This window comes from Mytilus galloprovincialis, chromosome 2 (genome assembly GCF_965363235.1).
Source record: "Mytilus galloprovincialis chromosome 2, xbMytGall1.hap1.1, whole genome shotgun sequence".
Lineage (NCBI taxonomy): Eukaryota > Metazoa > Mollusca > Bivalvia > Mytilida > Mytilidae > Mytilus > Mytilus galloprovincialis.
The window spans coordinates 78,244,734-78,272,733 of NC_134839.1; the positions used below are offsets into that span (position 1 = coordinate 78,244,734).

The 28,000-nt window shown below is 31.1% G+C and overlaps 1 protein-coding gene and 1 long non-coding RNA gene across 4 annotated transcripts in view; one reads left to right on the plus strand and one right to left on the minus strand.

The window, feature by feature from the left end:
- The window catches only part of LOC143064471 (transmembrane protein 245-like), a 31,371-nt gene extending 15,294 nt beyond the window's left edge, over positions 1–16,077 (plus strand). The window contains exons 10-18 of one of the 3 annotated variants that reach the window (XM_076237314.1): positions 1,474–1,506; positions 3,650–3,805; positions 4,714–4,836; positions 5,994–6,127; positions 7,876–7,976; positions 8,277–8,451; positions 9,185–9,336; positions 9,996–10,053; positions 12,672–16,077. In XM_076237314.1, coding sequence (XP_076093429.1) covers positions 1,474–1,506; positions 3,650–3,805; positions 4,714–4,836; positions 5,994–6,127; positions 7,876–7,976; positions 8,277–8,451; positions 9,185–9,336; positions 9,996–10,053; positions 12,672–12,705 — 966 coding nt within the window. In that variant the 3' untranslated portion in view covers positions 12,706–16,077. The remainder of the gene's footprint in view (positions 1–1,473; positions 1,507–3,649; positions 3,806–4,713; positions 4,837–5,993; positions 6,128–7,875; positions 7,977–8,276; positions 8,452–9,184; positions 9,337–9,995; positions 10,054–12,671) is intronic. The other 2 variants (XM_076237316.1, XM_076237315.1) reach the window with 2 other exon arrangements.
- Positions 16,078–22,844: 6,767 nt separating this feature from the next.
- On the minus strand, positions 22,845–28,000 carry LOC143064474 (uncharacterized). The gene is made up of 4 exons (XR_012975259.1): positions 27,982–28,000; positions 27,637–27,766; positions 25,077–25,238; positions 22,845–24,260 (listed from the first exon to the last, which is right to left on the minus strand). It is a non-coding gene; the product is annotated as an uncharacterized LOC143064474 (long non-coding RNA).

Below are 28,000 nucleotides of genomic sequence, written 5' to 3' on the forward strand. Positions count from 1 at the left end.
ACTGAAAACTCTACTGGTCCGGCTCCAAATCTACTGGTCCTGCAAACATTCCGATCTACTATATAATTCCACCATTTGCGATCTTTTTCCCATGATTTTTGGTATTTGCGTTTCCTTTTGTCAATTTCATATACTTAATTTCGATCTTCCTCTTGATTTTCACTTATTTAAGTCCTTCCAAAAATTGTTGTGAAGGACGCTCACCCGAGATATTAATTAACTTGATCAATTGTAATACCCCTCAATACTGTGTAATTGATTTCACAGGTAAATTGTTTTGTAAACAAACGGAGATTGCGATGCAATCAGTGATTTTTATCGACAAATTTCTACTGGTCCGCCGGACCACCAGCTGACAAAATCTACTGGTCCAACGCACATTCTACTGGTCCCGGACCATCGCTAATTTCGACCCCTGTATATATGTAAGAATTTACATATAACTCGTATATTAACTCAAGCTTAAATTAGTTTATGTAATGGGTGTTAAAAATGATGATTCCAACAAAATGAATTCCTTTAAAGTACACCTTTCATATCAACCCTTTCTGTGGTCTTGTTTCATAGAGAGGAAATATTTCAAAACCAACCATTAACCTTGAAAGTAGAAGGGAAGAAAATTGTTTAAGCTGAATTTCATGTTTGTATTGTATGATAGGTATGTAACAGACTTCCCTCCCTTTGGTTACTCTACTTAGTGGATGTAGAAAATACTTTAAGGTGTTATCTAAAACCTTAAAAACAATGTTACAAAAAGCTGTCACCATAAAATTTTGAGTTGAAGCATAGACCTTTCCTTGTCTAATCTTAGTTTTTACTGATTAACATAAAAACCAAATGATGAAATGAAATACTAATATGCTGTGAAAATGAACTATTAAATTATTTTCATTTTTTTATGTAAATAAAATGAACATGGACATTATAAATTCTTACAATATTTTAAAAATGTGAAAAAAATGTATACTTTGTTGCAGTACTTGATGTTTAGCTTCAATGTAGTGAAATTGTATTCTTTATTAAAGTTTAACAGTCACAATATAGAGGCTTATTTCCTAATGCTTGTAGATTTAGACTTTGGTTGGCTTGCTTGCTTTTTATGTATAAATGTTTACTCAAGCATTGTGTTTTTAGGATGACATATGCAAACACTAAAGTATGCACAATTGGGTGTTCCTAACCCCAGGATCACATCCAATCAAATTTGAATATAAAGTATACAGGTTTTAATTGGCCTATATATATTGTTTGCAGATGTCAATCTTGATTACAATGCATGAGCAAATGTTTATTCAAACATGGTAAGCATGCCAACCAAAGACTTAATCTACAAGCATTAGGAAATTAGCTCTAACTACAAACACTTATAAATAGTTGTAGATATTTGTAACTTGGTAGTTGTAGGTAGTTGCATGTATCTTCACATATCTATATTTATAATGGCTCTAACTTTGTCCTTATATATGATAACAGATTTCCTATACAAGACTTTGGTTATGGCGAGCGGTAAGATTTGAAAGTTTGTGGTGAGATGTGGTGAAAACATCATGTCCAGTGTGTAGTGTAGTATTCTTAACCTTTCTTTTCTTCATGTCTAAAACACTTGTCATTATTAGCACTTTATACAGCTGTGACCTGTCTAAATAATAATCTGTCATTTCTGTTCTTTAAAGAAGACTTTGTAATTTAAAGTATATATATAGAGCCATAGAAGATCATGTTTTAACATTCATTATCAATCTCATTGCTCTTTAACTTCATACTTTATTTGTTCTGTTTAATTGTTTTGATTCGAGCTTCCCTGATGAGTCCTTTTGACAACAAAAAGCCTGTCTGTCACTCAAAATTTTAATCCCGATATCTATGATGAGATTATTGCTTGGGGTTAATATAGTATCCATTCCAAACAGAATGTTCCCACAAACACTTTTCTATTGAAGAAATTAAAAAGAAATGAAAAATAAAAAATAAAAAGATTTTGATATAGTAATAAAATGTTTAATATGTATATGAAAATAAGACAGGACAGTCATTTTGGTAAATTAAATCAAATCAAAATATTATGGCATGGCATTGGTATAAATTGGTACCATTAAAAAATAAATATGAACTGTTATTTACTACCAACACTGGACAAGGATGTATGATGGTAATGGGGAATGATTTAACGTTGGAGAGTATTCTTCAATATCTTTTTTTATATATATAAACAAGAAGAGCTTAATCTATTTGAAGAATTTATTGGTAGACAAGGGCAGAATGAAGCAATGTATTCCAAGATAGATTTTTTTAGATAACAGGTTATGTAATTGTTTATACAAGACAAAGTGAAGGATATTTATAGTTGATCAGAAACATACTAATAGTGCTACCTCTCTGAAAATGACAGAAGAAACTCCTCCCTTACAGTTTATTATTAATTCTAATATGACGTTCTTCTTTAGCTTTGGGTACAAAGCCATGTTCTAATTCGAATAGAACATGGGCTGCACGTGACTGTTGTCACAATTGAAATTGCAACGTCAGATGAATTTTGAACAACGCCAGAGATCAAAATGGACATTTTTGTTGGTGTTGCTCGCTAGGAAATTACATAAAAACATTCTAAAAGTAATTTTAAATGTTTCTGTTCTTTTTTTATTGATAAACTTGATTTTTCTATGAGGTTTTTGTTCATCAAATCAAAATGGCAACATTTTGAGCATCTACTATAGGTCCGCTTCGAAGTACAAAAGTTCAAAATATTCCTATTAGAATTGAAATAATTCTATCATGCCATGCTCTATGCTCATTTTAACATGGGTAGGCATTATATTTGTAAACATTTAATACCTTGCTAACGCTCGGTATTAAGATATTAACAAATATAATGCCTACCCATGTTAAAATGAGTGTAGAGCATGGCATGAAAGAATTATTTCTTAATTATTACATATTTTTAACACTTAGCTGTGAGATTTTATGGCCCTACCACTCATTGGCAGGGTTGCCGCGATATAACCTTTTTGTGCTGATGCTGTGTAAAGCAATCTACAATCAATCAAGCTCATCGGCGGGGACATTTAGGGATACTTATATCTGCACTTTCATCTTTTCAACTGGTCACTTCATCATTGTCAAATCAACAGTTCTCAGGACTTTTTTTATAATTGATATTGAGCAGATTTTTTCTGCATAAATGTACAATGATTTTATGATTCTTTTTTTATGTACTACTTTTCACTGAATTTAAGTTCTTAAACTAACAATATTTTATTAACAGTGTACATCACTTATTTTGCTATGCCTGTCCAATTCCACTTGGAAGCATATGGTAGTATTTGAAAGAATCTGTACATGAAATATTGATATATGGAAGGGTTTAATGTTGTGTAGTTTCAGTTCAGTAATATTTGTATTTTGATGGTACAAAATGTACCAAAGAATCAGCTACTAAATAAAATCAGTATGCCAGCAACCTTCATGTAAAAGAAAAAAAAACATTTTCAAAATAGTAATTTTTTTTACAGATACCTTCATCAATACTTTTTTAAACATTCATGTGGAACAAAATCTTATGATTTATGAAAATAGTTGACGCCAGCATACCATTGATTGTTAAGTTATGTCCCTTAACTAATATTAACAGTAAAATGATTGTGTTTTACAGAATGCTAGTAGTAACACACAGGAGATTACAACTGGAATCCAGACAGCAGACTTCATGAATCTACAGTCACTATGGGAATTTGTTACCAATGGTGACCGTTTCAATCTTGGACAAGTTATTCCTTTTGTCAAGGAAAATATTGGTACTTTTATGTCCGTGAGTTAAATTTCAACACTTTTATCTTTTTAAGATTGATAAACCAATGAATTGAAAGCTTGTCAATTTTCATTTTGTCATATTCATCAAATTTGTCCTTTTTTGCTGAATCTGTTTTAAATGGAAACATTATATTATAACTATGAGTAGGTACACTATAAAATTCTATTACATGTAAACTGAAAAGCTTTCTTTACTATTTTGTAAACGGGTTGCTGTCTCAATGTTTATATCCCACATAATTTGTTCATATGAATAGAAATAGAAGACATTAAAAAGAACCCAGATACTGCATATTTTTGCTAATTATCACAACAAAATTCCTCCAAAACGGATACTTTTTTTGGTATGTTTATTGACTCACGAAAACGTGTATTCAGGGAATAAGAGTTCATAACATAAGACACATTAATGTAATAAGCCGTATTGGCTATCAGACAGATGATGTTGGTTGATATTTTATTACACCAGGTCTATATACAGGGTTTAAAACAGAATACAAATCATGGGTAGCAAAGAGATGTCAGTAATTCTCAATGGACATGAAGGATGTGTCGTGTTCAACATTTCAACAGTTTGGATTGTTTATGATGTTTTAGCAAACATGGTCAGCAAAATAGATCTATTTTAAGTCAACATAGCTGAAATGGTCAATTAACCTCAGAACTATCATGGATACCCTTGGAAATATAATTGATATGGAAAATTTACATTATAAGCTCTCTTGCCAACATTTCTCTTGAGAACAAATTGTATCAAATCTCTATATAAATATTGTTCATAATATTGCAAATACCTCCAATTTTATGTGTGAAAAGAAATTTAAGTTTTTTAATTTTGCAAAATATAATTTTCTCAATAATAAAACCTTCCATATATGTAATGTTTTCTTGTTTTTTATATTGTAGGTATTGGAATCAATATGGTTAGTCCTGAAAGGTAACATGAACCTGGTATTTAACCTTTTAACAGCTACTTTGTCATTGGTTTTTGGAGGAGGAACTGCAATTCTCAATTTCGTACTGTCTTCTGTATGTATTAACACATTACAAATTTTTCATATTTCTAATTTAAAAGAATGTTATATATTTGTGTTTTCTACCACTTATTAGATATATATAGAATAACCATACATTGTCTCGAAATATCAATGTTTATTTGTACAAGTTTTAGAAACAGGAAGAAAGCGAGGCTGTGCCGAGCATTTCTACCTGTTTCGAGCCGAGTACAAATAACATTGATATTTCGAGACAATGTATGGTTATTCTTTATATACTGCAACTCTTATAACTGTTCTAAATGTAGTATTTCGGGGAAAAACCATATTTTAATTTGGAGCAGACAACGTTAAATTTCCGTGAACCTGTATGTTTTATTGACGTCATAAATAAAACTCTATGGACATGCATTGTTAACTTTATAAACAAGGCAATATACGGTCAGTGACTGTATATTACATATAGAATAACCATACATTGTCTCAAAATATCAATGTTATTTGTACAAGGCTTAGAAACAGGTAGAAAGCGAGGCTGTGCCGAGCATTTCTACCTGTTTTGAGCCAAGTATTAATAACATTGATATTTCGAGACAATGTATGGTTATTCTTAATATACTGCAACTGTTATAACTGTTCTAAATGTAGTATTTAGGGTAAAAATCATCATTTCTTAATTTTGAGTGGAAGACACAAAATTTCCGCGAACCTGTATGTTTTATTGACGTCATAAATAAAACTCTACGGAAACACATTGTCAACGTCATAAACAAGGTATTTATGTAATAATACTGTCATTGACTGTATATCACATATGAATATACAGTCAATGCAATTTGACTGCTCAAATAGCACAGATGCAGTATATATATGAATATACAGTCAATGCAATTTGACTGCTCAAATAGCACAGATGCAGTATATATATGAATATACAGTCAATGCAATTTGACTGCTCAAATAGCACAGATGCAGTATATATTAACTATAAAAAACTTTTGGATTACCTTCAGTTAGCACATATTTTTGCATCTTGACCCACATCTCAAAAACTCTTTAAGAACATGGATTAACTTTTTTTATGCACACACAATTTGCAATAAAGTTATGTTCCATACAAAATAAAGCTAAGAATAGCATTTCAAGAATAACAAATAATTTAAGTAAAGCATTTCAATTTTTTTCAAATAGGCCATTTTCCTTACAACCCTTTTCTACCTGCTGGCATCAAGTGGAGATCAGTATAAACCAGTAGAATGGTTTTCTAGTATCAGTGTAACACACCAAGGAAACAGTTTTGGACAAGCTGTACAAGAAGCAGTAGGGTAAGTTATATTAAAAGAATGTATAAATTCTTCTGAAAGGGAGATATTTGTGTCACATATATCTGATTATGTTGTAGTTAACAGCTTATTGCCTAATACAATAATGCTACCATAACAATAATTATTGTAACATGACTTCTGACAAACTGCATTATCCACACTAATATTACTTCACTGTTTGTTTGCATATGTATACTTGTCCTGAAGACACCAACCTTGATGGGGATACATGTCAACCAATAAAACAATTAAAATGCTGTAATTTAAGAGTTTTGTTGTCTTTAATGTTGGTTAGTGCTTACTGGTACTTTTTCAAAGAAAACTGTGAATACCTCATGACGACCACTTATTTTTACTCTACTACACAACTACTACCTTAGGTTTTGAATCACCTTATAATTACAAAGAATGATAATGTTAATTTTTAAATCAGTTATGTTTCTGTCCTATCTACTGTGGATTCATTTTTATTCGTGGTATACCAATTTTCGTGGGTTTCGTGGGTCACAGTGAACCACGAATTTAAGAATTCAACGAAGAATAATCCCGAGAAATGTGTATGGAGTCGGATGTTTATTTCCGGTTATGTTATGCAGTTCTGGTATAGTGTTGACTAGCGATAAACATTGTAACATAACACATGTTTTTTTTTATTGAAAGAAGATACAAGTATTTTAATTAAATCAATAATAAATATATCGAATATCAGTGATAATTTACTTTTTAAAATCGATTAAAACTGTTCATGGAAAATAACTGCAAGTTGTTAATTACCGTGTCATAGTTTGGTTTACTAATGATTAAAAATCATTAGGATTAAGTACGTGGATATTGCCCGTAGGTAATATTGTTTATGACAGGAACATTTATTTTCACACCTTTTACTTATATGACTGTTTATTATATCGTGATTAGGGAAATGAGCTTTCAATCATAAAGTTTTGAATGCCTTATAGAATTCCGACAAGAATTTATAAATTGTAAAACAAACAAATAATTAGTTGTCTTTGTCCATTATTGAAATAGAAGTTTTCAATGAACACGTTAACCTAGAATGACCAAGCGAGGATTTTGACAATTCAAAACTATTTCAATGAATTCCTTCTTTTTTGTTTGTTTTATTATTGATCAAACCAAGGAGGTTATATGATCTAAATCAAAAAGAAATCCACAAATTATGTATCTGATTTTTTTTTGTAATCAGCGATCCACGAATTTACATATACCACGAAACGTCTTTTTTTCTCTATCCACGAAAATTGATATCCACGAAAATAAATGAATCCACAGTATTATAGTATCACCTGTAGCGATACACTTTTTTCACCTTTATGCATTCGTCTGTCAGTTCTTCACTCCCACTTCAGCTTAAGTTTTTGTAAACTTACCATGGAGCTTTGGTCACATAAACTTAAAACAGAGTTTCTGTTTAAGTGCCAAAAAAATTGAAACTTTTTTTCTTGTGCTTTACTAAACAGTCCTTTCCAGTTGATTCATTTTCTTGCTCTATCCACAAAGTCTACTTATACTATTAGATGTATTTTGCTAGGAAAAATAATCCAGCAAATAATAATTTCAAATTGGTCATATAATATTTTTGATAAATAGGCTTTGAAAATAAATTTGGTCCATAAATAATTCTGTTGAAACTTATTTACTTATTGGTGTGTCATGGTATCAATGAATACATATTCTTGTTACAACTATATTTTATAGATATTTATGTAAATTTTTTGCTTCTATTTTAGTGGTGTGTTCATGGCTTCATTAAAAATGGCAGTGTTCTATGGTCTGTACACATGGTTAACACATTCTGTCTTTGGTGTGAATATTGTCTTCATACCATCAGGTAAGCTGATTTGTTTTAATTAAATTCGCCATGAAATTTGGTATCAAGCATTATTCGAGCATGCTATGTAGTTTAATTTATTGTCATATCCATGGCTTAATAACTTTCTGTTAACTGTATTCCTATAGAGGGAGTGTTATTAGTGGTCAATAGCACCTGGTTCAACTAGTTACATATCTGTATTTTTAATTTACTTGTATATTATGTTTGAAAATTATATTGTAATTATTCTGCTCAATTTTGGGCATCCAGGAGTGGCAAATAAAATATTTGAGTATTTTTCAATTGTTTTGTTTTCAGCTCTTGCAGCAATATTTGCAGCAGTGCCATTTCTTGGAACATATTGGGCTGCAATTCCAGCCGTCCTTGAACTGTGGCTAGTAAAAGGTCAAGGAGTATTATCTATATTGCTGTTTGTACTTCACATGTTACCAACATATGTTGTAGATACTACAATACTCAGTGAAATTAAAGGGTAAAATCTCTAAGAAGGATCGAATACATTGGAAATAAGGCAACACTCTGTGAATAAAACGGGTTTTAACATCCTATAAATACTATATTCATGGCCAAAATGTAATGTTGGTTCTTATAAATAAAGCTCTACAAATTTACTATCCAAATATAAAATATAATATGTCTGACCATAGGGCCATGGTCATAGATTTGCTTTAGAAAATGTTACAAAGGTTTCAGTAATTTCATCACTGTACAAATGTTATCAAGATTTGCTTTTATTATTATATAAAGAGTCATCTTTAACCATTTATATTCTTGAATAGATATAAAAAAGATGTGATATGAGTGCCAATGAGACAACTCTCCATCCAAGTCACAATCTGTAAAAGTAAACCATTATAGGTCAAAGTACGGTCTTTAATAAAGAGTTTTGGCTCACACTGAACAGCAAGCTATAAATGGCCCCAAAAATTACTTGTGTAAAACCCTGCAACAGGAAAACCAACGGTCAAATCTATAAATAAAAAAAAAGAGAATGGAGATACACTTATGAACCACATAAAAAAAAAAACCACTGAACATCAGGTTCCTGACTTCGAAAAAGTGCAGTGGGTTTAAATGGTTTAGTAGGTACCAACCTTCACTCTCACCTGAAACAATAGTGTAACATCACAACATAGAAAGAAGTCTGAAAAGTCCATTGAGCTCTAAATGAACAGCACCTGGTATATGATTTATTCTGTTTTCAGTGGTCATCCATACATAACTGGTCTTGCCATTGCTGGTGGTATATTTTGGTTGGGACTGGAAGGTGCTATTATTGGTCCCATACTTCTTTGTTGCCTAATTGTAGCCATTAATGTATACAGCAACATGCTACAGCCTGACACCCCTACAGCTGGTAAGTAGGATAGAATGGTCCACTATTTTAAGAAAGGTGAAGGAAAATGCTTACTTGGCATATCTTGATTCTATATTTAAGAATGATATTAGGTAATTGTTTTGATACAATGGTTTCGCATTGTTTGGATATGTAAAAGAAGACTGTTTTAAATTCATTATGAGTTTTTATGTTTTAATTTTGCATGACAGATATTTTGCTAAAGTAATAGCTTTGCTTTATATGTCTGTTGGTTTTTTTTGTATTAATTGTGGTTTGCATGCTTGTTATAATTTTTTAAAAAGACGTTAGACTTGATTTTCCTTAATAAAACAATGCACTTATGCTAAAAATCACGCATTACCACATTGAATAACATGAAGAATTTAAGGAAACACTGGAAAACAGTTTATATTAAAAATCATGAATTTAGGACTTTATAAAAAAAATATCATTTTAAAACTTACATTAGGCCTAATAAAAATACAGAACTATAAAGCGTTAAGTACTTAACTAATCGCTAAAAGCATAATAAACTTTTGTTAATATGAATGGGTGTGCTTGTGTTTATGAGATGAAAGAATGATATAGACAAAAGTCTTGATCTAATTAATGAGTAGAGATCTCTCTGTGAATAACAATATCTGATTAAATAACGTAGCTGTTGTTACTATAATTAGGCTATAACACACAAGAACCAAGAGTACACAGAGTAAGCCTTCCATCATTGTTTCAGAGGTATGTTACAAGTTATCTCCCTTACAATTCAAATTTCTCTGTATAGTAAAATACTCTGTTTAGTACAACAAAAGCATTCCTCAATTTTTTATTGCAAAATTATAAAGGAGTATATGTAGTTGTGTTCTAATGAGGTCTGACACAATAAATATGATGTCATGAAAAAGACCTTTCTATGTGTTTTAGTGAAAAATAATATCAACTCACCTATCAAAGACAAAAGGTATGATGGTTAAATCTGTCTGTCTGTCAATCAACATAGCATTTAACTTGTAATGTGTAAAAAAGAGTTTTCTCTCTTTAAGCATAACAATCACTTATTTTTGTGCATACTGATGATGGTGCATGATATTTGTAATGTTGTCAAAAGGAAATTAGCAAGGGACACGAAAGCGTATTATTTTCTAAAGTACCGGTAGCAATACATCTTCTTGTTTTCAATTTTGAAGAAGTCAAACATGTTGAAATATCTACTTTAATTTCATTAAACATCAAAGATTGAAGATATTTCAAATACAATGTAGATACATATATACACAAAAGAAAATTATATATTAATTCATCTTAATCAAAGTGGCACACTTTTTATATTAGAAACCTATCTTAATAGAATATGATAGACATAACTTTAAGTCCATCGGAAAATCACATGTGTTGTAGAGTTGTAAATAATTCACTGTAAATATCAAACCGTTAACGGAGAAAACAGATATCCATAAAATAAATGTAATATGCAAATGTAAATTATACTAATAATGATGAATATACAGTATCGTCCAAGTCAATTCCCTGTTCATTTCATGATTAACACACAGGGATAAACCTATATATGATAGTTTGTACTATATAGGGTAGACTGATTAACACACAGGGATAAACCTATATATAATAGTTTGTACTATATAGGGCAGATGTTAACAACTAGATACTAGTGCAATCAAGAATTTGTAAATGTTAAAAACAAAAATAAAAAAATAAATTTCTATGTGTTTTAGTGAAAAATAAAAAAGATGTTTGTCATATCAACTCACCCATCAAAGATGAAAGGTATGATGGTTAAATCTGTCTGTCTGTCAATCAACTCTTCAAAAGATAAATCAATAGAAAACCAATTGTCATGAAATTTTAACACAGCATTAGGATGAAAACTCACTTTCCATTTTGAGTTTTTTCTATTATGTTCTTTAGGAGTAAAGGTACTTAACCAAGACATTTTTTCACATATTGTGCGCTTTTTCAATTATGCTTATTTGATTTCCTCAAAACTTTTCACTATTGTTTGGATTTATAAAAGAAATTGCCTTCTTAATTTAGAATTTCTCTGTTTGTCTTGCCAGATTTACAGGACTTTAACTGTCAGATAAAGCAAATTTTTAGATGATGCACCATAACTAAAGCATGCTAAGAATCATATACAAGAAACTTTATATAATTATTGGAATTGGTGAAAGTAAGACAGGATATGTTTTTGGAAATTTTTTGTTTTCATTCCAGAGTTTTGGAACTTTGACTGAAAATGGCCCTGAGCACCCCTCCCTCTTTCTCCAATTATATTCATATTGCTATGCTTAAGCTATATCACACCCATTTGCTGAAACGCATTGAATTAGCCTTCTACCAACTGAGCAGACTTTTTAGATTTTGTCTCTCAAAGAATTTTGCAAAAATATTTGATGATTCGTTGTCAATTTCCTAAATTATACTTTAAAACTTCTTTCAGGTATAGGTGAGTAAACTGCAAATCTTAGATGGTGTTTAATGAAAAAGGAATTGTATGCTATAATTAATTGCATGTAGGATAATGGTGGAAATTGAATATGTACTTGTCTTAAAACTATCATTCATTAGTAAAACATGGTGGAAAGAATGTGTAATGTCATTTTCAGTAATGTTGCATGTGTTTATTTACCACTTAACATAAACAGTTGAACAACTAAAATAAAGAAGTTAAAGCATAATTAAATTGGTCTCTCAGTTGTAAGTCATGCTCAGTACACTGCACACAGAAAGCAGGAATGATTTTAACAGCTAGTTATCAAATTGGATCCTCATACAATCATTAAACAAGTTTCATCATGAATCATAAATTTTGAAATTTTTAATGAGAATTGTTTATATAAACAGTAATTTCTATATTTTTACTTTTCTCTACTTGTTGTTCAATACTATAAAAATCAAAAGTCTTTAGATAAGTTGTGCAATAAAGGAACTTGTGAGGTTTGAATGCTGCAATAGGGAGTACAATTTATTTGTTGTATATGGATGGGTTATAAGGAATAGGACTAATGTTGCTAAGGAATTATAGGCTACAATGTTTTTGATGAAATTGAAGTCCAATCAACTTGAAACTTAGAACACATGTTTTCTATGATATCATCTTTCTAATTTCAATGCCAAATTAGAGTTTTAACCCCTTGAAACTTAGTACACATGTTCCCTATGATATGTTCTTTCTTATTATAATGTCAAATTAGAGTTTTTAGTTCAATTTCACAATCCACTAAACATAGAAAATGATAGTGTGAGTGGGGCATCCCTGTACTATGGACACATTCTTGTTTTTTTATAGGATAGAGAGTAAAGTTCTGCAATCTAAATCCCTGCATTTGTCATTTCAGGTCCGTTAGCAGTACAGATGTGATGAGGCGGTGATTCAGTGCAATACTTATACTCAAGTTAGCCATATTGGAGAGTTACAAGGCTTCATGATCTCAGTTATTGATTGTTTTGCTTGTTTATGGCATGAAATGCTATTTGTATTGTCTTATTAGTTGATATTGTATGTGTCTTGCTTCAGATTGTATGAAATAATACAACTATGAATAATCTATGCAGTTTATGATGTGATAACTATATACTGGTAGTTAGTTTTATGTGTAGTCATGTTTATGTATAATGATATTAAATAGGAGATAACTGTGATGAGAGACCAAGTTGTGTCTTGAGATAAATTCAACTTTACAAATTATTACTTCTGGGACATGTTTATTTATAGAAAACCTTTATCAGTAGAAGGCTTTTTTTTACACCATTTGGGATAATAAAAAATGATAACTAAAATTCAATCATAAAGAAGGTTTATTATGAAGGTGCAAGATTTTGCAATTTCGTTTTTGTCAGTTTGTTTATGTACTGTTACAATTATTATCACCTGCATGTTTGATAATAAATGCATTCATAGAAGGTACCATCAAAAATGATGTGGACTTTAATTTTAATGATTTTCGCTGAGCTTTTGTAGTAAGTCAAAATGTGCACCTTCTAATAAACCTACCTGCAATGTTGATAAAAGAAAAATGTTTTGTATTATATGACCTTTTTACTTGATAATTGATATTTTTTATATTAACTGATAACTGGACGGGTGTTGGTTTATTCTAAAATAATACCAATACATTAATTTTAATTTTTTTTAAATAGAAAGAACACTAAATTCAAGTTTTCAAGCTTATTTGATGGTGAAATTTTGTATAACTACTAGTAGGTTTAACAATTTATATCATAAAATCTTTTACAGGAACTGAAACATCTTCTTTATAGAATGAAAATAACAATACATAAACTTTCAATACACGTATATGACATGTTAGAGGATAATAGGAGATAAGATCAGATGTAGTTACTAATACGAATGAAAACTTGTCATCTCTTCTCTTGGAACTTTGATAGGCATTGTGATTCAAATAGAAAATTATTGGTAAATATTTTATACCTTTTTTTATTTGGTGAAATTATTATCTCTTACTCAAAAATTGTTTATTTTTGCAGTGTTTAATTTTCACTTATTTTTGTCTGTTAGATTACAAATAAGATGTGATTAAAATAGCAATGGTAGTCAGCTCTTTTTTCCTCCATCATATCAAAGTCCAAATATTGGTAGGCAAAGGAAATCTGTGCACCAAAATAGCATACAAAAAATGTGACAGAATTATTGAAATAATTTGTATTTAGAAACTGGGTTAATATTTATTTGTTCATTAATTAATAGGTGAGAGGAAGAAAACTCAATACCTCTTTTTTCAGTTTCTTGTTTACAATTGATGAGTGTAATAATTGTATTTAATTGTCTCATACTCTATAGGAAATATTCTGACAAATTCATCTCTCATCTATTTTGCACGAACTGGCATCCTCTTCCTTGATATAAATCTAATTAAGAAATGTATTATAGATTGTGTTATGAAAGACTGTTATTGTGAAGAAAATATTATTTTTAACATTTTAAAATTTACTGATTATTGTCTTTTAAAAGTAAATATCACTTATTGTTACTGGTAGACTAAAAGTGCTTTCTGTATTATGTGCAATTTATAGATGTTGTCAGTCATTTGTTGTAAGTGTCTTATTGTTTTAATCTCTTTAACTTTTTGCAGTTGCTCTGATAGTATCTTTCTATCTTTGTCAATTGTTATTTGTATCTTTTGTTAAAGTAGGAATAGTGGATTATGCAAGATAACCATTTCTTAAAGATTTGTAAGGAAAGTGAATTTGTCAAATAAAGATTGGAGACACATGATATGAAGACTTGCCAACATAAATTGTGATGTGATGGTCACAAGTGCAGTTCTGCGTCAGTTCTAATTACTAAACAGAGCAAAACCAATAAAATTAAAAGATTTTTTCATCTCAAACTGACAATGATGACTTCAAATACAGTACTCCCTGTCTTAAAATAACATGCAAAATATGATTTATAAATATCTTTGAAAAACTGACTTAGATTTCATAACATTGTGGAGTATGCCTCTTACTGTCTACAATGAAAGTGATGAAAGATGCCTTTAAATCAAAAGGGGAATTACACATTATATTGCATTAGAATGAGTAATTGATATTTATGCAAAGTATTCAATGACTTTATTAAGCTGCCTTCACCAATTCAGAACGGTTGATCTATGCATACCTGTTTATTTCTGTGAGGTTGTTGTAGTATCTATAAATATTCACAAACAACTTCCAATGATTATTTTCTTTTACTGCTTTGGGTTGATAGGCATTGGTAAATGAACATCTAAATTAGATGTAATTGGATGGAAAGTGGCATATGTTTTTATTTCATTAGTTTTCAATGTTTTTAAATAGTCAAAATTAGAAATTGTTGTTGCCTTAAGATAATAAAACAATTGTTTTAAACTTGTAACTGTGTTATATAGATGTAAAATCTAAGAATTTTTCTGATTTGGCCAGAGATTTTACATTTGCAAAATTATATCAATTCAGGGGAGATAATGTTTGCAATTTCAAAATTCAGGGAAGATAATTGTTATTGTACAAGTCAAACAAATTTTCTATTATTGTATAATTTAATTTTGGATGTAACACGTCTTCTGATTGGCTGAAGTAGTTTTGTTTATCAGCTCATAGACATAATTTTGTCATGTGACCGTGATGTCATCAATGTTTTTTCATGATTTTCATGATTTACTCCGGTTTAAAATGGAATTAAGAATTAAATTATAAGAAATGACTGTAATATTTTTTCTGTCTATTTGAAATAACATTAAAAAAAATGTGGCTACGCGGGTTATTCAGTGTGCACCACATTTTTGATGTTATTTCTTCATAGACAGAAAAAATATTACAGTCATTCCTTAAATAGAATGGAAAGAAAACAAAAATATTTACTTAATATTTGCTTTAAGTAATTGATATGAATTATGGGGAAACTAAAAATGATCAATTATTTTGGATAAGTTATTCACCCAAAATTGTCCCTCAATTAAATAATTAAGTTTAGAAACCAAAGTTTCTCAAACCCAGGTTTTATAATAGTGTCTATAATTGAATTTTTAGTTTATATATACATTTATCTTTCCTTTAGATAATAGAAAAAATTAATCATGAAAATGGAAAGAGCTATCGACTTTGACTATTTAAAAATATGTTTTTCATATTACATTATGTTATATCATTATTATGCTTGGATTGTTATGATTTTTTAAGCGTCATATATATTACTTGTTATTTATATTTTATTTGCCTTTTATTTATTTTTACAATTTTAATAAAGACTGAATAAAAGAGTTTTTGTGTGTACTTTATTATCTCTAATCCAAGCTGTGAGAGAATGTCTAGACATTTTTAGTTACTGTGGGTCCATTATTATTCAGGGGATACCAATTTATGTGTTTTTTTTTGGTACAGATTTACCACAAATTCAAATGTTCAACAAAAGCACATTTTCCATACTTGATAGGCTTTGTATATAGAGATTGGCAAAACCACGAAATCAGTTTATCCACGAAAATGTCAGTTTTCCTCAATCTAAGAAAATTGATAGCCACAAAAATAAATGAATCCAGTTTCTGAATTAGAAGGATATCGCTTGGTCTGTACCTCATACAAAACAAACTGTAAGGATTTATTTTAGTTGATTATACCATCTTATAGACTACTTCTAGTATAATTGTAGTAAGCCAACCCACTAAGGTCCATACCAAAGTGACAATTTATCATAGTGAATATTTCTGCCATTTTATATTTTTAGTCCCCTATCAACAAGGTCGAAAGGGACTTTAAGTTTTCACTCCATCTGTCTCTTTGTCTAATTGTCAGTCCAGCAAATCAATTTTCCACTTTTTCTTGGTGCTTGAAGATATTAATTTGATATTTGGTGTATTGTTTTATCATGACAAGTTGCAGATCAAGTTTTAATCACAGGGACTCGGTTAGCAGATTAAAATTTTGTAAATCAATGTTTTTAATTTATTTTTTATTATTTCTTGTCTATTTGCATTACTTTATTAATGTATTTAACGTTGCCATCACTATTTCTTTGTTTTCTGGCAATGTGCAGTTTACTATCCATATCCGGATACTGAAAAAACCTTTCAGCAGAATTAAGCAGTTATAGGTCACTAAATGGCTTTTAACAATGAGCAAAGCCCATACTGTATAGTCAGCTATAAAGGGTTCTGACATGACAAAATGTGACACTATTCAAACTAAGAAGAAAAGGAAATCTAGTTTATGACAAATCAATAAAGAACAGTTTCCAACGAACCATAAAACCATAACCACTGAATTGCAGGCTCTTGATTTGGGACAGACACCTAAAGAATGTGGTACATGTATATATTTGTAGGCATTCCACCCTCCTTTAAACTGTGACAGTGAAATTAAACATAAACTTAAGATTACTACAGACCACAAAAAATAACTCGTGAAGACAAGACACAATTGGTATTACTATCTGTCTGCACCGCTGTAATCAATTTGTATAAAGCTTCAGAAGTTCCCCTGAATATTTGTACCTTGTACGCAGATACCTTAGTTTCTGTCTGTCATCTGTTCATTGTCCTTGACCTAATTTTCATGGTTTAGCAAATGCTTGAAAATAAATTAAGGGTTTTTTTGTCATGTGAATTTTTTACTTATGAATTTATGAGTACATAAGATAAAGATAAGATAAAGATATTTTATTTCCTAATCATAGGGCTCATAACAAGCATGTAATCACATAAAGTAAAAATAAAAAGCTTTCTCCCCCACTCGCGTACACTCACACATACAACTATTGTTCAGATTAAGGATGATTGATTTAACGTACAGTACAACATGTAAATGAAAAATAAAATACAGATAAAAATACAGACACAAATGTATTTTTATTTTTTTATGAGGAGAGTTGCCTACATTGTATATGTGGAACGAAGGATAATGTAGTAGGATAATGTAGTACATGTAGTAGGATAACAATATTTGGTATATGGATTCCTTGTAACGCCCATGTGTCCACTAGACAGATTTCACCTGACCTCGACCTCATTTCATGCACAAGTGTTCAATGTCAAAGTCAAATGATTAATACAGTTACTCAGATCCTATAAGCAGTAGGTCAACTATATGTGGTGTATGGAATGATTGTTAGGGTACATGTCAGTCTGGCAGCTTTCATCTGACCGTGACCTCATTTTCATGGTTCATTGGTCAAACTTAAGTTTTTGTGTTTTGGTCTGTTTTTCAAGTGCTATAAGCAATAAGTCAATTGTACCTGGTGTATGGAATGAATGTAAAGCAAACATGTCGGTCTAGTCCGTATCATCTGACCTTGATCTCATTTTCAAGGTTCATTGGTCAATGTTTTTCCAAATACTAATAGCAATAGTTCAGCTATGATTGGTACATGGGACAACTAGAGGCTCTAAAGAGCCTGTGTCGCTCACCTTGGTCTATGTGACTATTAAACAAAGGAAGCAGATGGATTCATGACAAAATTGTATTTTGGTGATGGTGATGTGTTTGTACATCTTACTTTACTGAACATCCTTGCAGCTTACAATTATCTCTATCTATAATGAACTTGGCCCAGTAGTTTCAGTGGAAAATTTTAGTAAAAATTTACAATTTTATAAAAATTGTTGAAAATTGACTATAAAGGACAATAACTCCTTAGGGGGTCAATTGACCATTTCGGTCATGTTGACTTATTTGTAAATCTTACTTTGCTGAACATTATTGCTGTTTACAGTTTATCTCTATCTATAATAATATTCAAGACAATAACCAAAAACAGCAAAATTTCCTTAAAATTACCAATTCAGGGGCAGCAACCCAACAACGGGTTGTCCGATTCATTTGAAAATTTCGGGGCAGATAGATCTTGACCTGATAAACAATTTAACCCCTGTCAGATTTGCTCTAAACGCTTTGGTTTTTGAGTTATAAGCCAAAAACTGCATTTTACCCCTATGTTCTATTTTTAGCCATGGCGGCCATCTTGGTTGGATGGCCAGGTCATCGGACACATTTTTTAAACTAGATACCCCAAAGATGATTGTGGATAAGTTTGGATTAATTTGGCCCATCAGTTTCAGAGGAGAAGATTTTTGTAAAAGATTACTAAGATTTACGAAAAATGGTTAAAAATTGACTATAAAGGGCAATAACTCCTATATGGGTCAACTGACCATTTCGGTCATGTTGACTTATTTGTAAATCTTACTTTGCTGAACATTATTGCTGTTTACAGTTTATTTCTATCTATAATAATTTTCAAGATAATAACCAAAAACAGTAAAATTTCCTTAAAATTACCAATTCAGGGGCAGCAACCCAACAACGGGTTGTCCGATTTATCTGAAAATTTCAGGGCAGATAGATCTTGACCTGATAAACAATTTGACCCCCGTGTCAGATTTGCTCTAAAGGCTTTGGTTTTTGAGTTATAAGCCAAAAACTGCATTTTACCCCTATGTTCTATTTTTAGCCATGGCGGCCATCTTGGTTGGATGGCCGGGTCATCAGACACATTTTTTAAACTAGATAACCAAAAGATGATTGTGGATAAGTTTGGATTAATTTGGCCCAGTAGTTTCAGAGGAGAAGATTTTTGTAAAAGATTACTAAGATTTACGAAAAATGGTTAAAAATTGACTATAAAGGGCAATAACTCCTATATTGGTCAACTGACCATTTCGGTCATGTTGACTTATTTGTAAATCTTACTTTGCTGAACATTATTGCTGTTTACAGTTTATTTTTATCTATAATAATTTTCAAGATAATAACCAAAAACAGTAAAATTTCCTTAAAATTACCAATTCAGGGGCAGCAACCCAACAACAGGTTGTCAGATTCATCTGAAAATTTCAGGGTAAATAGATCTTGACCTGATAAACAATTTTACCAATTGTCAGATTTGCTTTAAATGCTTTGGTTTTTAAGTTATAAGCCAAAAACTGCATTTTACCCCTATGTTCTATTTTTAGCCGTGGCGGCCATCTTGGTTGGTTGGCCGGGTCACCGGACACATTTTTTAAACTAGATACCCCAAAGATAATTGTGGCCAAGTTTGGATAAATTTGGCCTAGTAGTTTCAGAGGAGAAGATTTTTGTAAAAGATTACTAAGATTTACGAAAAATGGTTAAAAATTGACTATAAAGGGCAATAACTCCTATATGGGTCAACTGACCATTTCGGTCACGTTGACTTATTTGTAGATTTTACTTTGCTGAACATTATTGCTGTTTACAGTTTATCTCTATCTATAATAATATTCAAGATAATAACCATATAACGGCAAAATTTCCTTAAAATTGCCAATTCAGGGGCAGCAACCCAACAACCGGTTGTCCGATTCGTCTGAAAATTTCAGGGCAGATAGATCTTGACTTAATAAACAATTTAACCCCTGTCAGATTTGCTCTAAATGGTTCGGTTTCAGAGTTATAAGCCAAAAACTGCATTTTACCCCTATGTTCTATTTTTAGCCATGGCGGCCATCTTGGTTGGTTGGCCGGGTAACCGAACACATTTTTTAAACTAGATACCCCAATGATGATTGTGGCCAAGTTTGGTTAAATTTGGCCCAGTAGTTTCAGAGGAGAAGATTTTTGTAAAAGTTAACGACGACGGACGACGGACGACGCCGGACGACGACGGACGCCAAGTGATGAGAAAAGCTCACTTGGCCCTTCGGGCCAGGTGAGCTAATAATAAGGTGTACATGGCCATCTGAAAGGTATTATAGACCTTGACTTCATTTCATGGTTCATTCATCAATGATAAGTTTTGGTAATTTTGTCAGTTCATCAGATACTATAAACAACAGGCCAACTATATTATGGAATGATTGTAAGGTGTACATATCTGTCTGACCTGGTCCATCTGACCATTACTTCATTATCATAGAACATTGCTAATGTTAAGCTTAGGTGATACATGTAGTAAAGTCTTCATAGTGAAACTGTGTATCAGGATTTTTTCTAATTTTTCCTAAAAATTTATAAGAGACACAAGTTTTTTGTATTCAACTCCTCCTAGTTTTCATACCAGACTCCTGAAGCTTCACATGACCAAATCGCAAATATGTTGAAGGTGTACACCTGCTATTATGGAATGGTTTAAAAGAATTTTTACATTTCAAATCAAATATTTAAATGTTTAATTTAGAGCATTCCTTATTGTTTAAGAAACATTGACATTCTAAGACTGGATTTTGTGTTTCAGAACAAATTTTTTACTCCCCTACACTGATTTAAGTTTTAAAACCAGGAACCAGATCATGACAAAGATGTTAGGTTGTTGTCTCATCGACATACATACTAACCAGGAACCAGATCATGACAAAGATGTTAGGTTGTTGTCTCATCAACATACATACTAACCAGGAACCAGATCATGACAAAGATGTTAGGTTGTTGTCTCATCAACATACATAGGAACCAGATCACAGTGGCGGATCCAGAAATTTTCATAAGTGGGGGCCCACTGACTGACCTAAGAGGGGGCCCGCTCCAGTCACGCTTCAATGATTCCCTATATAAGCAACCAAATTTTTTCCCAAAAAGGGGGGGCCCGGGCCCCCTGGGCCCCCCCTCTAAATCCGCCTCTGGATCATGACAAAGATGTTAGGTTGTTGTCTCATCGACATACATACTAACCAGGAACCAGATCATGACAAAGATGTTAGGTTGTTGTCTCATGGACATACATACTAACCAGATCATGACAAAGATGTTAGGTTGTTGTCTCATCGACATACATACTAACCAGGAACCAGATCATGACAAAGATGTTAGGTTGTTGTCTCATCGACATACATACTAACCAGGAACCAGATCATGACAAAAATGTTAGGTTGTTGTCTCATCGACATACATAGGAACCAGATCATGACAAAGATGTTAGGTTGTTGTCTCATCGACATACATACTAACCAGGAACCAGATCATGACAAAGATGTTAGGTTGTTGTCTCATGGACATACATACTAACCAGGAACCAGATCATGACAAAGATGTTAGGTTGTTGTCTCATCGACATACATAGGAACCAGATCATGACAAAGATGTTAAGTTGGTGTCTTATCGACATACATACTAACCAGGAACCAGATCATGACAAAGATGTTAGGTTGTTGTCTCATCGACATACATACTAACCAGGAACCAGATCATGACAAAGATGTTAGGTTTTTGTCTCACCAACATACATACTAACCAGGAACCAGATCATGACAAAGATGTTAGGTTGTTGTCTCATCGACATACATACTAACCAGGAACCAGATCATGACAAAGATGTTAGGTTGTTGTCTCATCGACATACATACTAACATGGGTCTCATCAACATACATACTAACATGGGTCTCATCAAACATACATGCTAACATAGGTCTCATCGACATACATACTAACATGGGTCTCATCGACATACATACTAACATGGGTCTCATCGACATACATACTAACATGGGTCTCATCGACATACATACTAACATGGGTCTCATCGACTTATATACTAACATGGGTCTCATCGACATGCATACTAACATGGGTCTCATCGACATACATACTAACATGGGTCTCATCGACATACATACTAACATGGGTCTCATCGACATACATACTAACATGTGTCTCATCGACATACATACTAACATGGGTCTCATCAAACATCATTTTCATTGCTCATTTAGTTTATGTAATGTTGTCAGTTTTTCATTAATAAGTAATAGGTTAAGTATATTTGGTTTATAATAAGATTGTAGGTTAATTTTGTCTGACTTTCAACTAATTTTCATCATTCATTCATGATTGATCTATGTGAAGATCTAAAGATGAGATAAGTTTATCAGATAATATAAATAAAATATAAACTATATTTTTAAGATATAAATCTGATTTTGATGTGTACATGTCCTTCTGACCACATTAATTGTACCATTAATGTTTTGTGATTGAGTCATTTTCTCTGCTTCTATTATTTATAACTCTAACAATAAGGTTGAGTCAATATAGCAGGTGACTGTTTGTCTTACAGTGTTAGTTTCAAGATTAAAATGAATGTTATTTGATTGTTTATTCAAGCATAGTTTAAAAGTAACACGTTTAAAATGTTTGATAATTGCATCTCTACATTTTTTTCAACATTATTTACATACATAAAATAACTTACCACAAAAACATATACACATTATTTTTTTTTTTAATTAATTGCTTAAAATGCAACATAAGAATGCATGTAAATTTACAGTGGCTTTGTAAATCAATAACTGTTTGTCCAAATAACATGACTTCTTTCTCATAATGTTTTAGTCAGAAAAATGACTCAATAAATGGGCAAGATATAAAATAAATTCTATGAAACACAAATAAACTATAGATTCAAAAATCTTGCAAATTCACATTTAAAACATGTACACCAAGAGTAATTTCAACCGTACTAACTTTTAATCAATAGTGTGGTAACAACATAATTCAAACTGAAAAAAATATTCAATTAACTGCTGAGAGTTTCTGAAATAGAAGTTTCTAAAACCCTTTCACTTGTCAACATATCTCAACATTAAGCAAATTCAATAAAATAAATCTAGGAAATCTGATATTCCAGTATCAAATCTATTCGTCTTGCATCCAGAATCCATATTACCAGTATGGAAAAACCCATAAAATAGAGAAAGCATGTGATCTACACAATGAAATCTTAACCTCCTTAAAAACAAATAAGGTATATGGTCATAATGGAGTGTGATCAATTATCTGTCTACAATGACAAATATCTCAGAAGTTCTATGTTAACATAACATTGTTTCAAAATTAACACTTAAAACTTAAAGCAAAATATTTGTAAATGACATCCAAACATTGGATGTCATTTACAAATATTTTGCTTTAAGTTATTTCTAAACAACATACATGTATATATCACAGGCAAGGCATAATTGTAGTTGTATTTTTTTAGAGTTATCTGCCTTAGTTAAGTCGGTAACTAATATGAAAATTAAAAGTATATTGAACACTTTTCAAAATACAATATGAGGTTTAATTATATTTCCTATCACTGCCTTCACACGTCAGACCATGGTTATACATAGTTCCATAATCTAAAATAATTTCATCACATACAGTAAATTCTGTCAAAATGCCACGACTTATTGAAGCTTTAAAGAAACCATATTTATCTTCATTCAAAACCAAAACTGATCATTTTCTGACTGTTAACTCTTTAAAATAGCTGTCTGATGAGAGACAAAAATTACAATTTATTATCTTTTTCCCCATTTTATTGCTCCATCTCCAATATTAAAGTATGTCTTTAAAATATGTCTAGCTGACTGTCCAATTCCTATAGCTGCAAAACTCATAACAATTGTTCCTTGAACAGCCAAACGTGTGTGAATTAAATACATAGGAAGGTCCAGTTTTCTCGTCCTCAGTCCCCACATGGCATAAATAAACAAACCACCTGCTACAGGAAGCCCTTAAACAAAAGAAAAGTCAAATTGAGGAATGTTGAAAAATTCCATGATAATATATTTAACCAATACAAGAACAAGAAATGTAAATGAGGTCCAAAGGGGCACATAAACTTAATAAATATAATCCTTCACAACACACAATATTGTTAAAAAAAAAAAATATCAAAGGGTTGCTATTTCAAAGGCAAAGATATTGTATATGTCCTATCACATAATTTTATCAGCAATTTTATTATTATTGTTTTATTTTCCACCTGTAAATTATATACATGTTTACAATCAATGGAAATATATCCATAAAATTAACAGACCAACGGGAAAACATCTTCTTATTGTAAGAGGTGCACAAAAAGATGAGGTAGGTTAATAATTTTAAAATACTTCATGGTTTTAAATGAATTCTTCATGTTTTTGTTGGGAATAGGTTCTTTTTACAACCATAGAGGAGTAATAGAAGCTATGCAAACAAAATCACAAGAAAATTACCCCTCTATTGTAACAGCTATGTTGTAAACCCTAATTAATCACACTGATATTTTGGTATGATGAAGAATTGACACCCTGATACTATGTGAACAAGATGTCTTTTGGATTATTACTGGTGTTGGTTGATGGTTACATAAACTGTCTTGTTGATGTTTACCATTTCTAACACCTTTCTACATAAAAATCTTAGAATAATGTTCATAAATATAATTTTTCAACCGATTAAGTTTTCACATAATCCACCAGTCTATAAGTGAGAGGCCAGAATTAAATTATAAAGAACTTAATTTTTTTCTTCCTAATCATTTGTTCATACCATACAAAGATCTTACCTACATACGGAACCATAAATTCAATTGGTCTACTGTTTGGCTTGGTCAACTCTGGAAACTCTTTCTTTGCTTCCTGGTATTCTAACCAAGCTTTTTCCCGTTCTTCAGCCATCCATTGCTCTATAGGTGGGCGATCCAGATAAACTGGTTCATACCTGGGTTCTGAAATGGAGCAATATATTTTGTTGTTTATAAATATTAGAAGATTTGGTATGAGTGCCAATGAGACAACTCTCCATTCAAGACACAATTTGTAAAAGTAAACCATTATATGTCAAAGTACGGTCTTCAATGCAGAGCCTTGGCTAACATTATGCTTACTCAACAAGGAATGGCTAAGGTAACTGATAAAATGCATTCAATGAGCATATCAAAATATAATGTTTACTACCTGTGCCATACCAAAACTTACATTATCAAACTCTTTTACTTTGAATAATTCAATGATTACATGAACTTGACTGTAACTTTGTTTTACTCTGAGTACTGGTGATATATATATCGGATCCATTCGCCCTGAGTTCATTCACCCATAGACTGCATAGAGTTCCTTCACCCTGGATTCGTTCCCATTACTTTTATCAAAGGTTTGTATCTTACTATACAAATCCTTGCTTTTATTAAAAAATATTAATATTACAGTTATCATGGTTATTAATTAAAGTTTACTAAATATACTCAGATATTTATATGGTATAAATTCTCTAATTCATGAAAATACATGGAAATATTTTTAAGTTAATGGCAGAATATTGGCTTGTTTTGAGCAATTAGTTGTTCATAATAATAATTCTCACTGATTGTAATAATCATAATTGCATGTCTTTGATGAATTAATAATAAAACAACATGTTGTTTTGATGAATTAGTCACCTTGGAAGTTGAAATGAGAAAAAAAACAATCATGTACGTAAATCATGAAACGGATTCATACATTCATTTATTATTATAGTGCATAAATTGACTGACCAGACTAATTCAAATTGTTAAAAATATGAATAAAGATAAATAACAATTCATAAATACATTGCCATTCCTGTATTCTACTATATATGCAGATGAAAGGAAATTATAATTATTGACATTGTTTGGTAGCAGCAATACAAATATTAAGCGACTTTTAAGCAAACTTTAATGTACTCTGTTTAAATAATGAACACTCTGCAATTAAACTGAATGCAAAAAAAAATATATTAAATAAGGGCGAATGACACCCTGGCCATAGGAGAACAGGTATCAGGGAGAACAGGTATCAGGGCGAACATAAATCAGGGTGAACGGACCTAGATTCAGTAATATCTACTATTTGAACAAAATAATGATGTATATATCATATATTGGACCTCTGATTGGCTCTGAAACATGTTACATACAATATACATATTTTATCACAGTTCTTTGATTTTTTAGTCCACAATAACAAATGTACTGTATGAGGGTCGTAATAGGGGTACCTTCATGACTAATAACAGTCAAAATTCTAGCCAAATGACGTTAACAGTAATTTTTGGAGCATGACGATGAAATAAAAACAAACCTTAATTAGTCTCCTACCTGTCAATTCAAAGTTGACAAAAATCACAAAAATTAACAAAAGATTATAATTCAGGGTTAAAGAAAAGTATTACTTGAATATATAACAGTTATTATCAAATATTAATATGAAGATCATTATAAAACGATGAATATACATGTACGTACTACGTACAATATCTTTTACCAAGATAAAAGGTAAATAATTGTATTATATATATATGTCTCTGCTTAGGCTAATGGTGACTTTTCAATACTGTAACAGTTTATTTTTTTTACTGAAGTAGACATGCTTAAAGTAACCAAACCATTTTAATATGTTTAAAATTTATCAAATATGAATAACAAAGAGGTTCATTTAATGACCAAAAACACAATTTTAGATTTTTTTCATTGTAATCAGAATGTAATCATGATTACAGGGTATTTTGAAAAGTAATTGATTAAATTAAATTACATGTAATCAGATTTTTGGCTGATTAATGATTACACTGATTACTTGAAAAATTGTAATCAATTACAGCTGATTAACGATTACAATTACAATTACCCCAAGTCTGCTGTTTGATGCCTGAAGTTAAAGGGCATTACTACCCTCATGTATGTTACATTTTTCTAATATCCTTGACTGATGTGGGAAAAATCCAGAGGAATCCTATCTGCATCACCCCTTGAAAAATTTAAATGCCAGGATGTCTGGATCTGAGAATTGGGGTTTAAGTGTGAGCAGGATTGCCATTTTTTTGAAAGCATGACATGTGAAATACAAATTATTGTTCTGTGAAAACAGAAAATGAAGTCTAGCGGGACACTGGAAATTACAAAAAAATGAGAATTGCTTACGTAAATAGTATAAGCAGGATATGGGAATCTGACAAAACAGTAAGCGGGATCCAGGATTAGAATCCCCCAATGAGACCCCCTCTGATGTCTTATAGTTATAAAAATTAAAATAGACTTTTCAACCCACATCATATCTAATGAAAGTTTCAAAACTGCTTTTCATGGTGGGCTAGACTGTTCTTACCAGGCTTCGTGTTATTTTCCGCCATCTCGATCTCCACTAGGACTCTAGAATGTTTAAGTTTTGTTTGTTTTTTATATACCGACAGCGTGTATTACGAAATCATCAACAAATCATCAAATTGACCTTGACCCTGAAATGATAAATCAAAACATTAAAGAGATCCATAGGAATCTGTATCGGTTAGACGCATCAAAATAAATGCAAAACTAAGATGTCACATGCCCTTAGAAGTGGATTTTTAAATAGCTTACATACTATTACACATCACACTCAATTAATTTATTAAAAAACACATATTTTACATTTCATTAACATTGTACGAGAGTAAACTAGAAGAATAACAACCTGACAGGATATTAGATTG